Source organism: Salarias fasciatus, chromosome 16 (genome assembly GCF_902148845.1).
Source record: "Salarias fasciatus chromosome 16, fSalaFa1.1, whole genome shotgun sequence".
Taxonomy (NCBI): Eukaryota; Metazoa; Chordata; class Actinopteri; order Blenniiformes; family Blenniidae; genus Salarias; species Salarias fasciatus.
Window position 1 is genome coordinate 21,240,079 of NC_043760.1, and position 16,575 is coordinate 21,256,653.

A 16,575-nucleotide genomic window follows, 5' to 3' on the forward strand; every position below is an offset into this window, starting at 1 on the left:
CCTCAACATTACAAATGAAAACACTCATGACAACAGTATATGTTCCTAACAGCATACGTATATTCTCCACATCAGTCCATATTCTACTTCAGAAGTAAATGTGGACGCATCCTCCACAAGAGCTGCACGACAGCGTCTTTGACACACTTGATCCTCGCATGTGCAACGGGAAGACGTTTAAACATGTGAGCTGCATGAGGACACACGCTCTGCTCCACATCCGTCTCGTACATAATAAGATTGATTCCCCTGCTTTTGGTTGCAGTTTTCTCTCTCTCTCTCTCTCTCTTTCTCTCTCTCTGTTGTTTCCGTCAAAGCTAGGTGTGCACATCTGCAAATTCAAAGAGACAAGGTGTGAAGAGAACTGAGGCAAGCAGATTCATGGTGAACTCTCCGCAACCTCTCAGCGCTTTGCAAGTTGGTTCTATACAGCAGCTCCCACCCATTGATATCAGCACTTCATGGCTTAAATAATTCAGCTGAAAATCATGATGCTACCTGATTCTCTGCACATGTACTGTACTCCTGGCAAGTGACTGGGGTGAAAGATGGCAGGATTTCAAATGAGCAGATTGACGACACGATGTGGAAATCATCTAAAACAATACTGAGGGCTTTCGCACAGAAACAGCTCTGCAAATTTGAAATGACACTCTTTGAATGTTTAATAGCACTAGAATATAAACTTCAGGGGCTGATGTGCTGCAATAATCATCAGGAATCGAAAATGCTACAAACTCATTTGAATTATAAGATATCATTACTATCAAATCCATTTTATCATAACGGTGCGCCTTAATGATGCACGTTGGAAGAAGCCAAAAACTCTTAAATGCTTCACCCTATGTTTTGCTTTAAGGCTTTTCACTTGCATCGAATAATATTTGCATTTAGATGCTTTTGAGGATTCATCCGCACTGGAAACGTATTACAAAAATAGACTGTGCTGCGAGGACACAGACGGATAACATCGGGAGGCTTCTCCGCTCTCACCACGCCCTGCCATCAGGACGTTTATAGCAGCGTTTCCTCCCTCCTATAACATGTTCTGGAAGAGCAGTGCCCCTTGTGATAAAACTGAGCTTTCATGAACATGAAACAAGAGCCCTGATGAAATATCAAAGAGCATATCTGAATCCCGTAGCCAAGGGAAGAGGCAAATCACCAGCTTTGTGAGCCAAACGTGAACCTGAATTCCCGGACATCAAGCGGTGACAGCAGGGTTTTGTGGGTGAAAATGTGTTTTCATGAATGAGGATGTGAGTGAAGGCATTTAGAAGAACCAGCTGATGCTTTTTTTTTTTCTTTCTCGAAATCACAGCTTTTATCCACAAGTTTAGATGCATTGTGAGAAATACTATAAACTCGTGATTTTGTGCATGTTTGTGAGCATGTCCAGTGCACTCCCTGCAATCAAAAAAATCACATAACGGTGTCTGAAACAAAAGTGTTCCTGCAAACAAACAAAAGAAGAAGAAGAAGCACCCATCAAAAGCAGAACAAAGAAAATCAGCTTCTTTTTCTTAAAACAGAACATCAAAACCGCTTTGATCCAGTCATGGAGAAAATATTTAAAAAAAATCTTATTTACAAATGATTTCAGGCATTCTGTTTGCTGTTCCACTTCTTGCCCGTGATTTACATCATGCTGTACAGTTTGATCCAATTTCTAAAAGAATAAAATAAAAATAATAATTGCTGCACATTGTAGGGGAATGCATGAGATATTCTTGCGTTTGATTAGAATACCAAATAATGCTCCACACTAAAGTTAATAAGGGTTTGCTTCTTTGCAAAAGCGTACAAATTCGACTGCTGCACATCTTTTGATGTGTAGCAGCTGTTTGAACTGCAGCGTGCCTTTAAACAAGACCCTAAATGGACATCAGAAAAAGAATGTTTTCGCATGCTTTCAAGCAGAAACTGACTTTGGGGTTATGGTAAGCAGGAAGTCACATGACTTTATATGAATCTGAAGTTTCTAACATGATACAATAAAGCATCTGAACAACTGATCACAGCCTCATCATACTTTTGATTGTGGCTCTTTCATGCGCTCGTCTTCAATCCTTTGTCTTGTCAGTCTGCAGAATGCTGAAACTGACACACTGAAACCTGAAAGGTGTGATTAAACACCGAACTGTCTTTATTTTTCTTTTGGAAGCCGGATATTAAATTCCCTCTATCACAAGCTGTCCTCATGTCCTGTGTGCGATTTTATTGTGTTTGTCGTCTTTTGTTTATATGACTTTTGTTACCGCTCACATCTATTCTGCGCCACTTCATTTTTGTATTCTAACATATTGAGGCTTCTGCCAGCTTATTTTACACTTGCTGTTTTAAGACGATACATATATTATTGTTAGAACAATTAAGAAATATATAATGACAGTAACAATAAAAATAATGTTTAGCACGTCAACATAGTTTAAATTTCACTGCATCAATAAACAAATGGTATCTACTGGTTTGTGTGGTGTCCGCAGAGCTCCTGCCAGCGTCAGGGCGCGCTCCTGATGGGATGACAGCTGATGCTGTGGGGCTCTCTGGAGGATCTCCTCTGAACTCCTCACAGCCGGAGGTGAATCTCCTCCAGCCGCTGTGAGGAGCGCGGAGACGCAGCAGGCCTGTCACAGGCTGACGTGCAGCCTGCGCAGGGTCAGGGTGCAGCGCCGTGCTGCAGGTATGAAACAGACCTGAGACACATGCACAACTAGTGAAGAGAAAAAAAAAAAAAGAAAAGAAATGTCAGTGGCGTGTAAAGATATTTTTGTATTGGATGTTGCCTCATTGTTCGAGCGCAACCTTTATTTTCATCATAACCAAAACGAATATGAAAACTGATTCACATCCCCGATACTGAACTCAATAACCCAGAAGACGCTCTACTCTCATGTAAAATACGTTTTCGTACAAGTAAACTCATGTCACACGGACTCAAAATGACCATCTCCCAACCAGCTCTGCAAATTACACAATTTTGAATTTTATTTAATCAATGTAAGGACATCAGAGATGCATTTCCAAACAAACAAGAACATGGTATTAATCCAGTGCAGTTAAGGTACGGCTTGTTTTCTTTGTTAACTGTCAGCTGGTTCATAGATCTTTCACCCCCCCACCCCCCCGTGTGAGATAAGGCCTCGACTGACTCCTCAGACCGTGGTGACTCTCATGACCAGCTCTCTTGTGCTATTGCTGGGTTGGCTGCGGACCTCCGGCTGCCTCAGGTGGCTGAGCAGGTGGAGGATGCTGTAAGGACAGTGTTGGTCCGGCACCGCGCCGCCGCCGCCGCCGGGGTCCACGTGCGGCCCCAGTCCGCCCGCCGCCGTCACCACGGTGGTCGACGTGGAGCCGGCGGCCGTGGACGCCACCACCATCAGCGAGGAGGTGGAGGTGGACACTCCTATCCCAGTCTGGTAGCCCTGGCTGGGCTGAGGCAGAGTCCTGTCTACAGTGGTGTCCTTCAGGTCGTCGCTGTCCATTGACTTGTCATAGTTCAGGACCTTCCACTGCTGGTTGACGGCCTGCCAGCGGTGGAAGATGCGAAACACAGAAGGTCCCTCGTGGACAATTAGCGCTGCGGAGATCAGAGCATCAGTTAGACAGTGTCAGCGCGTGGCAGCAGTTTTAATGACACCACAAAGTGATCTATATCTCTGCAGTGCTCGGCTCTCTGTGTTCAGGCCTGCAGAAAGTACGAGACCCAAAAAACACTCATTTTTTTTTTCAGCAGCAAAACATAAACCAAAGATACGATCTTCATTTCTTAGACAAAGTGGAGACAGGGAAGAACTTATGATGCAGGGAACCTCATCATTTCAGGATTTAGGTTAGCAAACAAGATGCACTGGCTCTTTGGGGTTGTTCAATAATATCTTATGACATTTCAAAATTGCGTATTGATTCATGGTCATTGAACCCAGTATCTGGAAAATTGAAATCAATCTGGAACCAACAGATGCACAAACACCAATTTTGTTTATTCCTAATTTTTTTCCTCCATGTTAAAATAATCTAAGGGAAAATATAGCATGCATTGTTTTTGTTTTTTTTTGGACAGTAACACTATCTTAGTTTCAAATCCTTCTTATTCATATTAGGCTGGACAGTGATGCTCTGGTCAAACAGCCAGCAAACATTTTAGCATATTGAGCAATGCAGATGTAGATATTTTCCTAGTTTGAAAATCACCTCAACTCTACTCATTTAAAACCTGTGTGACTTTAAAAAGTTGAGTGGAGGATGTGAAACAGTGCATGTGGAACGAACACAATGCTGCAACAACTGTAATTAATGAAATATTTCATTACATTCACAGGACGACAGTCTCCTTTATGTGGGCCATAAAATGAGGTGGCAATCAGACTTTATTGATAAGATCATTTCACCTTTCCTCAACTCTGTGCTTTTTTTTTTCTCTCTGCCTCTAACTTTGTGGGTAAGTGAATGTCAGGTCTTTGCGCTCTTTTACGTCCACCAGGTGACAAGTTAATCTCTGTAAAGTGCACCGTTAATGACTCCACAGTCGATCCCCGCCACCAAACCGGAGACGATCAATCTCCTCTTCCTCTCGCCCCGCTGTCTGCTGCAGTGGCACTCAGAGTTTTCCTAATGTGAGGCGCCGTCACACAGTCATCGAAAAACATGTGGGCCCTCGAGCAGCAGAGGACAGCAGGCTTGAAACAGCTGCTGTAAGTTGCAATTTGGACGCCCACACAAACCCAGGAACTTGTTGAAAAGCCACAGTGAACTTATTTTTCATTCTTTTTCTTATTCTTATTACTGTTTGTATTATTATTTTGTTATCATCTTCAAAGGTGCTTCATCTGTAGGTTTTTTTATACGGACTGATATGTTTTCAATAAGAAGCACTTCAGCTGGTTTTAAGCACTGATTTTATAACATTCATGTTTATCTTATAAAGAAAGTGTTGCTGCTGTATTTCAGCAACGTCAATCTATTTACTGTGATAAAGACAAAGATTGGTCAAGCAGTCATGTGTATGATCAGCAACAACACACTCACACCACACACTGTTCATCGATTAGATGCAACTGACTGTGTCTTATAGATTAAGCGCATTGATTGTCAATCTTGCAAACTCTTCATGTATTCATAATTACTTGTTGAAAGCCGCCAGGTATAATTACAGAGTCAGCTGAACACTTTTGACATTTTGAATATGGGCCGGATTAATGCTAAAAGACTGGAAACACTCAATATTCTTCTCAGTCACAACAAGCTCCGTTCCAGGAAGAAGGATGAACATCTGAGTGTGGCATGAGGTCAAGGGACTCACCGATACAGACCACATCCATGAAGCCGTACATGCCGTAGCAGATCTGGAAGAGCAGATCTTGGCGCTGCCAGCGGGCCGAGGGGCTAAAAGACGACCACACGAGCCAAGAGATGCTGGCCATCAGGAAGAGGGAGCCCAAGATGGCCGCGGCTATCTGCACTTTCTCGATCACTGTCAGGGAGATGGCTTGCCACTGCAAAAACAGAGAGCCAGGAGAGCTCAGTGTTTGGCTTTTTCTTCTTTGTGCGTTGACTTTTCTGAATACAGTGAAAGACCAAAATAATGTCAAAACAGAAACAAATAAAAGCCATCACCGGATACAAGCATGAATTCAAATAAACCAGAGGAAATAATGGAATTATTAACATGGTCTCACTAATGGCTTACTTTATCATCCATTCAAACAAACATGAAGCATCACACATTATTGACTGTGGGTAAATAAACTCCCAAACACTTTTAGCACCACAATTATCTTCACAAAAACAATCTGTGTTCACTCATAAAGCATCCGAACCAAAGTTTAAAAGCAGTGGAAAAGCCGCTCCTGCATTCTTTCTGCTGTAACTATCAAAAAGCCTTGCTTAATTCAAAACTTTCATTTATTTTCCTGGATTTTTCAGTTTATCATCAGAGCAAAAACTAGAGCCGCAGTTAATACAGCGTGATCCTCCAAGACTGTTTTTGGCTCCTATAAATTAGTCCCAGCGGAGAAGGGTTCTTCTTTTAAGGGCAAACCAAAGCATGCTGTTTAAGCGTATTGAGTTTTTCAGTGAGTCTTCAGTTTGACACTTTTGTCACGAACCTACAATAACTCAAGCATAAATCTCACTTGTATTTTGCTCAGACTATGATCAATTCTTGGCCCCTTTTCCTTCTGAGTGTCTCTTTACATATCCAGCTTACCTGCAGTGGGTTTTTGGTGCTGATGGCAATGACCTGATATTTGTAGTAGCAGAGCTCGCAGGCCCAGGAGCCTCTCTCACTGATCCATTTGATCAGGCAGGGCTGGTGGGTGCAGCGCACAGACCCACTGCAACGACAAGGGCTCAGGAGCTCCCCCTGCAGGAGAGACACAAAGCCATTAACTGCCACTTTGCACAGCCGGCGTTTCCCATTTCTCCACATTGAAAACATGTTTTTGTCTGTTTATTTTTGCAAGAAAAAGAGGGTACGATTCTCTAAAGACTACTCACTACTGCCTAGATAAAAAAGAAAAAGAAAATGGTCATTATCTGGCTTGTTGTGCTTGATTGGAACCTAAACGGTCGATACTGCAAGTAGAAACTTGTGATTCAGCATCATTAAGCAGCTGACAGTGGTTACTTCTCTTTTATCACATGAACCTCCGCTATAACGCCACACACCGGCAGGATTTCTGAGCATTTTTTTTGTGCAGAGCATAAGGCGAGCACGCATAGGAAACTCACACACAACAGCGTGCAGACCTACTACAAACCGAGCAACAGTTCGGGTGTGAAATGCAAACATTGCCTTACACCTAGCTGACAGGGAAAAAAAAAAAAGCTTGATTACTAGCACTGTTGCCACGAGATTAGTCACCGGAGCTTGGGTGAGCGAGCAAGCAACCCCGACAAATCTGTAAAACACCGCGCTAAAGTCTCACTGCAGCTCCCCCCAAAAAAATGAAGCTGTTATACACACGCATAAATATTCCTTTATAGTTATAAATATGATGACTTCAGATCAGAATGGAAATTTAAAGGCAACAGTTAATCTTCACTTTCTGTTTTCTTCACCTGTCTCATGTCCTTCTGTTTACATCTTAATGCTGAATTTAAAATCTTGTGCCTTGTTTCCTGACATTTCCCTCATATTCACTGGACAGTTTTGAACAGCTTTTGACATTTGGGGCAGACATTGTCGAAAGAAGTGAGTCATGACACACTGGTCATTGTAGATTGACATTTTTTTGACTCAGTCAGTCAGGATGTTAGCACACCTGAGAGCATTTTCAAATCCGCCCTGTCAGCAGGGTGACAGCCGCACGGCGACACACTCAACGGCAGAATAATGGTGCTCCCGTCGCCTGTTTAAAGCTCCGGCACTAGACCGCGTCCTGAAGAGTCAGCTCACGGGAGCGACGATAAAACACGTCCTCTGTTTCAGCGCCTCCATTTTTTTTGAGGTGGCCGAGTTCACGGGTCAACTCAAAAACACCGACGGCCGAGAATTATTGCTGAAAACATCGTTGCTGTCAGGTGAAGGTAAGAGATTTAGCAGGCTTATTTTTAGTCTCTCCATCATGTTTCCAGCCGATCCAGTCGTCTGTGACAAGATATCAAAAAAAAAAACCCAAAGCATCCGTTTTCGACCCATATATTATAAGACTCTTAAATCCTTGAAATGAAGTGAAACTATAACGTTTACTAAATTTGGCATCAAAAGGTTTTCACTTAGCGGTAATATGTGCAAAGTCAGTTTCTTAACCAGCGGCTCCTCTAAAGCCGTATTCAGCCTGAGGAACAGCAGAGACTTTTATAATCTCTCACCCTCGGCCCCAAGCTCATTAAAATATATTACTAATCTTGTCATATTGGATATTGATGATGACCCTCTAAATGTAGGCCAGCCACCGTTCTGAGGTCCTGACCCACACTTGACAAACTTGGATCTGTAGAATTTATAGTAGGGCTTTCTTGTATAGATGTTTGAATCTTAACAGGACTGAACAAAAAGCCGGGAGGGAATGAAAAAAAAAAAAAAAAATCCAAATTAGCTAACCCCAGCTGCTGCAAGAAATCTCTCCTCTCTAATCAGTGGAATTGCATTTCTATGGTATTGTTAAATCAGCGCGCTCCCCGCCTCTCCTCTCCCCCCCTCACGTCTGCAAAGAGCCAAGAGACTGCAAAGGAAACCCAAAACAGTTTAATAATATTAATAAAAAAAAAAGGAAAACACAGTAGATCTCCAAATTATTTCTCCGTTTCATTCTTGTGCGAACATCTCCGACAGACGGAGCAGCACCCTGGTTGAAGACAAGAGAGGAAAAATGGGGAATTAGTGGAGAAAAGGCCCATCTACAGATGGCCAGGGTGGGAGTGTATTGGCAGGAGCACCAGAACACTTCTGTCGTGTCCAGTGGGACTCAGGCCGCTCGCTGTGACTGGCCTGATTGCAGCCAAGAGCTGAAACCCAGATCACTCCAATACAACTGAGGCTGGAGGGAGAGCAAGAGAGACCGATAACAAACGTGGCACCACAGCCCACGCATCGTCAAAGTGATAACTAAATGTCCTTTTGTTGATCAAACAACAAGAATCACTTTTTTTAAAAAAAAGTCACAATATTAACATTGTGATAAAAAGATATGCCTGATCACTTTGGTTGTGTTTTTCCATTTCTTTTCATTGCATTGTCCTAGAAGACCTTGGTGTTCCCAATATCTCCTTTTTTAATTTGGCCAACTCTTAATGTATATATTGACATGGGGAGAAAAAAAATGGAGACGACTATTCATATTTCTCAAGGGTCTGAAATCAATGCAAGTGAACTCCATTAACTCTAAGCGACAAGAAATTGGGGAATAATAAAGTGTCTCACACAGACACTGAGTGAAATTCATTTTAGCAATGGCCAATAATATTCACGCCACCGCGTTTCTCCTGAGCAAAATGCGCAGGATTGCAATCATCTGAAAAACATCTTTACATCTACTTATTTTCATTGTATTCATCGAGTTTGAGGTAAAGTAGTTCAGTAAATGAAAGTCACATAATTTGAGATTTATTCACATATAATGACTCCTCGTAAAAATACATATATGGAGGTTTTCCTCTCACTGCACATTTGAGGGGAATAGCTGGGCCTGCAGCGGCCGGTAACGACTCTCCAAAGGTAATTCAATGAAACTACGGTTTCTAATTTAGGCTTATGAATTCACAGCACCTGTAGTTCAGCCCAGTCGGAAGAGTTTATGTGCTTATACAACTTGTTTGGATCCCATTCCCAACAAACGGTAGAGCAGCCGTTCTGCACAGGATGCTGCACGGAGGGCAGCCAGTCGGGACTGAGGGGCCATATAGAAAGACTGATGCTAATTTGACCCCTTGAGGCTGCTCATTTTGCCTCAGACAAACACACCGTGCAAGTGCATTAGGTGTGTTTTGCTATAAATCCGTGGTTCGGAAAGGAAATAGCACTTTTTTTAAAGCAGAAAAGATTAAGCGTCAGCATAAAGCGGAGGTAAAGAAAGGACAGCTGAAGCAATGGGGCACGTCAGCGCCTACAGGCTCATGACGCTCTTCCTTCCCTTACACACGGAGAAAAATTCTTTATTTTTCTTTTTATATTGTTTTCAGATATCTTTCATGGGTTTGTGCACCACATAGTTATTTGCTGTAAATCTTTAGGATCCCAGGGCGCAGCAGAGAAATCACCCACTCTTTGAGTGACAGTGTTGAGATTAGGACTGAAAGCTGGAGCCTGAATAAAGCGGACGCTCTGTAGAAGCAAGCCAGAGCCCTCTGTATACCTTCCGACTGACCTTTAGTAAAATAGAACCGATAATGGATGGAAATATGTCTCAAGTTGGCTGTTTATTAGAGAGTATATGAATAACCTAAGGCACTGAGGTAAAAGAGTTGAATTTATGTCTGGTGTTGTGGCCTGGCTGCTCCTCGTATTGTAGATTGTGTCTCCAGCCAAAGTGGTTTCAGTTTTCACTTTTCAAGATTATCTTAAAGTACTCACATTAAAGATATATATCTATGCATTTTATAATTAATATTTATATTTATGTATCATGATGCCTATAAAATGATGTTTTCCTTGTATGACTGTTACCATCATATATTATTTGAAATATTCCACTTTGTTTCAGTTTTACCTTGATGAGCTCCAGAGAAGAGGTACTATCCCACAGAGGGAATTTCATGCTATTGTGACTCTTCTTGATTGAACTCGCAGCTTTCTGAAAGGATTGCCTTATGAAAAGGCATGAAGTGGAGCTATTACGTAAAAAAAAAAAAAAAAATACAATTTTTTTTTAAATCCGACCTGAACGTCTGAGCGTTGTGACCATTTGTGAAGAAAAGGACTATCTTTAAAAACAGAAAAACACCTCTGAATTTCACCTCAAAGAAAATGGCACCGAACACGCTGACAGGAATTCGATTACACGGACTTATTACATTGGTAGGTGTCATATTAAATCAGAGTACAATCGTTTTTCAGGAGATGCCTCTCACGGACACTCAAGGCCCTTTTCTATCGGGATGCTTGAGGAATGCTATGTCTTTCGCTCCCTTCTTTACTCTGTCTTGACTATCTCAGCCTTGGGGATGGAAGTGTTTTGGAGGTGGATTGTCAGATCAGATAGGGGCTGCCTTGGTCTATGTGACATCCTGGAGGCTGAGGGAGAATAGAGGATAACTAATGTCCCCACTGCCTGTATCACACTGTGACACGCAGACAGTCCACTCATCTCTCTTTTCAAATGGGGCCTCATTCTCCTTGTACCCATTTACACCTCGGTAGATCCATATCTGGACCTGACCCAAGCCAACAACTCAGAGACGATGGGGGGAAAAGAGAGGAAGGTGAAAGATAAAAACTTGCATAATGATAAGACAGCATGAAATCAAGTGTTATTGACTCGCTGCAGCGTCTCAAGGAAGCATTAATGAGCTGTGTTGGAGGAGTCCATGGGAAATACAGAAAATTTTGAAGGCAGTACTTTGTATGCACTGCAGAGTAGACTGACTATGCGTGGAGTTTAGGGAAAGAAGAAAAAAAAAAAAAGGATGAGGCCTTGTCTTCCAATCTTATAACTCGACCCCACGTCAGTAATAATTACAAAGTCTGCGCTCAGAGGTGGAATGGTGCACAAAATTGCTGTTGGAGTAATTAGTTGATGAAACATAGATAGATTATGGGCTATACACTGTGCAATGACCATGAAATGATACAGTAAATGTGCTGCTTTGGTGAAAGAAAACCCACTGTGAGTACATACTCTCAGATGAAAAGTGATATTCTACACCTGGGTTATCTTGCTCCTTAAAATTATTTTTTTCTTATAACTTTCCAACCTGCATTACCAATTGGGGAGGTGTGACATATTCGTCAGCCTGCTCTCAAAAGCTCTGTCAAACAGTGTAACTAATGTGTCTCCAAATTGCTAAGTGTCTGCTTCTCAGTTATAATTTAATATTGTTTATTCCAGCCATCCTCCGTCACATTTTCTGCTCCTGATTGATGTAGTGTGACATTATCATCAATATGGCCCCAAAGGCGGAGGCGCGCAGTGCGATTAACCTGAAGGCTCTTCCCTTCTGTTCTGCATGAGTATTTTTTTTTTCCTTCAGTTTCCAGGTGGTGTGTGCAAGCAGCAGACTGAGAGATATATCTTTTGATATTTTTTTTTTTTCACGCATATAACGCTTAGATGTAAATTCACAGAGTTTTGCTGTAATGACTTGTTACTGCATCTCGGTGTATCCTCCACACTTCTCAGCCATAGGGACAAGGTCTTTCATTTTCCACCCACTGCCTGCTATAGCTGTCTTTAAAAAAAAACACACACACACACACACACACACAATGGGATGAGTGCAGCAGGCAGTGGGATCCCCATTCAGGAGGTGCCAGAACAAGACACTGGGAATGATTCTTGACCAGTTCACAACTCAATGAGTGAGATGGTGATTCTTGGTGGAAACTGTGGAACATTTCCAGCACCTGGGCAGGATTACTTGTTGCTGAAGTTCACTAATGTTCACTGGGAAGGAAATGATTTGCACCATGAGATGCCAGTGTTTAATGAGCTATAGGGTGTGAGGAAGTGATTACTAATTTATAGATCAGATGAACGTGCATGCATGGAAGCCTTCTTTTAATCTAAACGCAGATTTTTTTTTTTCTTCTTTCTTGACTACTCACGTGTTCTGGTCCTTGGAAGCAGATCCTGCAGACGGGCGTCCTGAAGCCACTTTCCGTGTAGCTGGTGAGGGAGAACCTCTCCTCCAGTTTGCCCTTTGAGCAGTCGTCGGAGGAGCTGCTACAGCCGCGCAGGGCCGCCGACAGCTCTGCAGCATCCACCCAGCCCGCCACCGGCGGCCCGGTGCTCCCCGTCGCAGGCGGGGCGCTCCGGTCCGCCGCGTGCTGGTGGCTCCGCGTCAGCGTGTTGTTGTTGTCGGGCACGGTCACGCCTGTCTCATGGCTTTCCGAAGCTTGGCCGCTCATGGGGGTCAGCGGAGGCAGCGGTGTCGGAGGTGCCGGTGGCCCGAGCAGGAGCACCCTCAGGTCACCAAGCAGGACGCAGCAGCGGCTCTTCAGCATGCCCTGGCTGCGCAGCATCGGGCTGTCTCCGGACGCAAACTCACAGCACCGTGCAAAGGTGCTGGAAGAAAGCGGTATGTGCTGGATGTGTCCCCGGCATAAGAAAACACCTCTTCATGCGTCGTGGGATGGAAAAAAAAAAGTGGGGGTGCTGAAGTGCGTTTTCCAGCCTCGGTGGGGGTTTTTTAACCAGCCTTTTTTAGTCCTTTATGGGCTTATATTCCTACTTTTGTCTTCTTTATTGTCTTGCCAGGAGGATGCAAATGCAAAAGACTGATAAATCCCATCGACGCAAACAAGTGTCTGAAGCCATTAAGTTCAATGAATGAAACAGCTAAAAGAAGAAAATCAAGTGTTAGACTGATAGGAATAAGCATTCAAGTAATAAGCCTATGGCCCGTTCACTCAGTGTCCTGTCATTTCATGGCCTTAATAGTCTGGCTGCTTTGTACAACATAAACTATCTAGACAGGCTTTCCCCCTCCAGATTCACGACGAGTGCACAAACGAAGAACCAAACCCGCCTTTGATACAATCAGCTGAAATAGACTGGAAAACAAAATGTCAGCCCTCAGTCCCAAAATTCAAATCTTCCAACAAAAACAATAACAACAACAGCAACATCAGCCAAATCCACATTTTAAATCAGCTCAGCTCCGCCGTACTGTCGACGTCTTGAAAGGTTTTCGGATCAATTGATGTCAATCGATGGCGCTAGGAAGGAAAATCTGTCTTACCTGGCGAGCTCCCCGCCGATTCCTCCACGATTCACAGTTTCGGGATTTTTTCTTCCCGTGGATTTCCAGCCAGACTGCGGGTCGCTGGCAAGTCTCAGTCAACCTTACATCCCCAATGATCGCGTTCCCGTGTCCGAGGAACCGGCCGGAGGTTTTTACATCCGCGCGTGAAAATCCAACGCGACTGTCGGACCGTCCTGCTCCGGGTGAAAGCATCCGTCGCCCCGGATCGTCCTGTGATCATTGGCTGCTGAGTCGGTGCTGCAGCTTCAGCACCATGATTCCTGGGACAGCTCCCAGACGCCACACGTCAGCAGCGCACGGTGATGCAAGCAGCCAACTCATTACTCCAACCTGGACGGAGACTAATGCGCAGACAAACCCCTCATTACCCCCTTATTTATTTATTTAGTTCGTTTTTAGGATGCAAGGACACATCAGTTAGAGCTGTTCTTCTTCTCCCCCGTTTAACAAACAACAGGCATGTGTCCTGCTGCGTGCACGGTGCATCCCGTTATTTAGGATTAAACAGCACAGGTAAGTGAGGAATTACAAATCTCTGTAATCATAATGAGGTAGCAGTATCTGCTTTTGAAGAGCAAGGTAAGTTTACTCTGAAAAAATAATCAGCATTCTGGACCTTTATCTAAAAATCAGCCTCATTTGAGACAATATTCAAACCTTTTGATCAATTTTTTTCAAACCAAATAGGGTTATTCATCTAAAGAAGAACACTTATCTTTCAGATCTACTTTTTTTTTGTTTACCCATTAAAAATTCAAATAATACATCCAACCAAGAAGGCAGGCTAAACTGTGGGCAGGCCACAAGTTCATCACAGATCAAACACAGAGATTTACAAACACTCACACCACTTGCCAATTTATAGCCATTAATTAACCTCACATTCATACCAAAGTACCTGGAGAAAAGACGTACGTACATCTCTTTTTGTAATAAATGCAAGAGCGCTTATGGCTACACTGCACCAACAGCCTCCAAATAAAATGCCATATGGTGCAATGTCTGTGTATCCATCCATCTGGTTTCCATCTCACTTTTCAGGGTCGAGTGGTGCTGGAGCAATCCCAGCTGACTTTGGGCGTGGGCAGGATACACCCTGGATAGGCCACCAGTCCATCACAGGGCAAACACTGCAGACAACCACAAGCACTCACATTCACACCAAGGATCAATTTATCTTTAAAGAAAAAAAGAAGAAGTTAATTAATAAGTTTTGGTTGTTGCATCAAGCTGAAACACAGACATTTTGGACAATGCAGTTTTCAGTTTGGTGCCATCAGTTTGTGGAAGACCCTTTTCAATTCTAACATGACTGCACCCGAGCTCACAAAGCAGGGCATATAAAGGTTTGCACAGAGCTCTGGCCTCAAGCTCATAAAGCACCTTTAGGATGAGCTGGAAGAGAAATCTTGAGCCTGGCCTTCTTGTTCAACATGGCTGACCTCTTAAATGCTCCTCAGGATGAATGAGCACAAATTCCCACAGATACACTCCGAGATGTTGGCGAATGCCTTCCGAGAACAGTGGGAACTGTTATCGGTGCAAAAAAATCCTGTCAACTACTTTTTCAATTAGTATTTTAAACATTAACTTTAGTATGTTTTAAATAACAATTCTTTTACTTGTAATTAGTGTTTTAGGTATGTAAAATCTGTACTTGAGTATGCATCTTCTGTACTCCCCATCTCTGCAAAGCAGCTAATTCAGCTGTAGTTTCATGTTCATCATCAATGCATTTATGAAACGTCACAAAATCATCTTTAATTTAAACACAGAAGTTAAAACATTATAAGAAACAGAATCTACAGGGAAAAAAGATTAAATGGAAAAACCTGAAAATATAAATTAACCACATTTCAAACAAAGTTCAGCCAATGTAGCTCATTGATCATAGCATGTGTTGAAAATGGTGCAGAAAGAAAATTAAAAACAGCAACATGCAGATAAAATTATCATCAGCTATTCCACGTCAACTGTTCTCAAATACTATTTTAAAAGTTCCACTAAAACTTAAGTGGAACTGCGCAATTAGATATTTTCTTCTATTTTACACCCACAAAGCTATCCTACAATGTGAAATGAACATTTAGCGTCTTTCCATATAGCCACCTTCTCTGTCTATAAATAGTTTCTGTAGGTTAGATACAAGTAAATTATTTACTGCTACTGAAATAATTTTTGCCTTTTTAGCTCAACGTGATTTGGGACAATATGAATAGTTTATTTGCGTAAACCAGATATTCTTCATTCTTTATGATCATCATGGGTTTTTCTGAAATGTCCTTAGTGGTTGTGGACTTCTTTTGTAGACATCTCCCAAAATTTCTAAACAGTGATTATGATAAGAAGTGTATAGTATGAATTGTTTCTCTAGTCAAAATGAACCTGCCTTTTTACTGGCTTCTTGCTACTCTTGCACTCACATATTATATTGTTGACTGATCTTATGGTCCAACGTTTTTTTTCTGTTTTGACTCACTTGAAGAGCTGCTGCAATTTTTTATTATAAAGAATTCTGGATTGATAAATCATCCTTGCTGGAATCTACAGGCAATGTTTGTTGAGTTGAGTTTCATCCGTCGATACAAACTGTGTTGTCACTTAGCTTTTCATCCAATTTACCAGTCTCCTTCTGACTTCATTCATCTCCAGTTCAATTACTGGTATGTCATAATGAATGGTTTTCAAATCCTTAAAAGAAAAATCTATAACACTCTTATCATCTGGTGCACCTGCAGGTTCTTCTTTTAATTAACTTCAGGCAATAGAAATGGATATGTGTGTTGTAAATATCGGTCTCCTATTCACAAGTACTCCAGAAAATTAAGAAAGCAGTGCCACTGGCCTGTAATTAGTGAACAAGTGGATGGCTTTTGCAGGATTCCTTTTTTCACAGGAATGTACATGTTTATCAATGTTTATCATATAATCTATACATTAGTTGGTTCACCTTACTAACCTCAAAGTCATACGTTTAGAGTAAATAATAGGAAGACTGGACTAAGCACCTGCCAGGATTCATTAGCCAACCAACTTTTCAGTATAAAAAAACAACAACAATGTTGAAAGAGTGGTCAAAACCAATTTGTTCAAGGCAGATTATGAAACGATTTGATTAAAAAGGTTAAAAAGCCAATTGGCTCTTTCTCTCATTTTAGAAAAATAGATTATTCATCGTCAGTCAATTATAGATTGTCAGCATGAGCAAAA

General features: G+C 42.2%; 1 protein-coding gene across 1 annotated transcript; it reads right to left on the reverse strand.

The window, feature by feature from the left end:
- Positions 1-3,025: 3,025 nt before the first annotated feature.
- marchf4b (membrane associated ring-CH-type finger 4b) lies at positions 3,026-13,693 on the reverse strand. Its single transcript, XM_030111362.1, has 5 exons — positions 13,342-13,693; positions 12,206-12,938; positions 6,209-6,364; positions 5,303-5,495; positions 3,026-3,580 (listed from the first exon to the last, which is right to left on the reverse strand). The coding sequence occupies exons 2-5, from the start codon at positions 12,620-12,622 to the stop codon at positions 3,156-3,158; spliced, it is 1,191 nt and encodes a 396-aa protein (XP_029967222.1). The 5' UTR covers positions 12,623-12,938; positions 13,342-13,693; the 3' UTR covers positions 3,026-3,155.
- Positions 13,694-16,575: the final 2,882 nt, after the last annotated feature.

Excerpts from the sequence above, each read along its gene's own strand:
- marchf4b (XM_030111362.1), bottom strand. The coding sequence starts at position 12,622 with ATGCTGCGCAGCCAGGGCATGCTGAAGAGCCGCTGCTGCGTCCTGCTT. Across the intron at positions 5,496-6,208 it reads GCACCAAAAACCCACTGCAG|TGGCAAGCCATCTCCCTGAC; the intron begins GTAAGCTGGATA and ends CTGTTTTTGCAG. Across the intron at positions 3,581-5,302 it reads CATGGATGTGGTCTGTATCG|CGCTAATTGTCCACGAGGGA; the intron begins GTGAGTCCCTTG and ends TGATCTCCGCAG.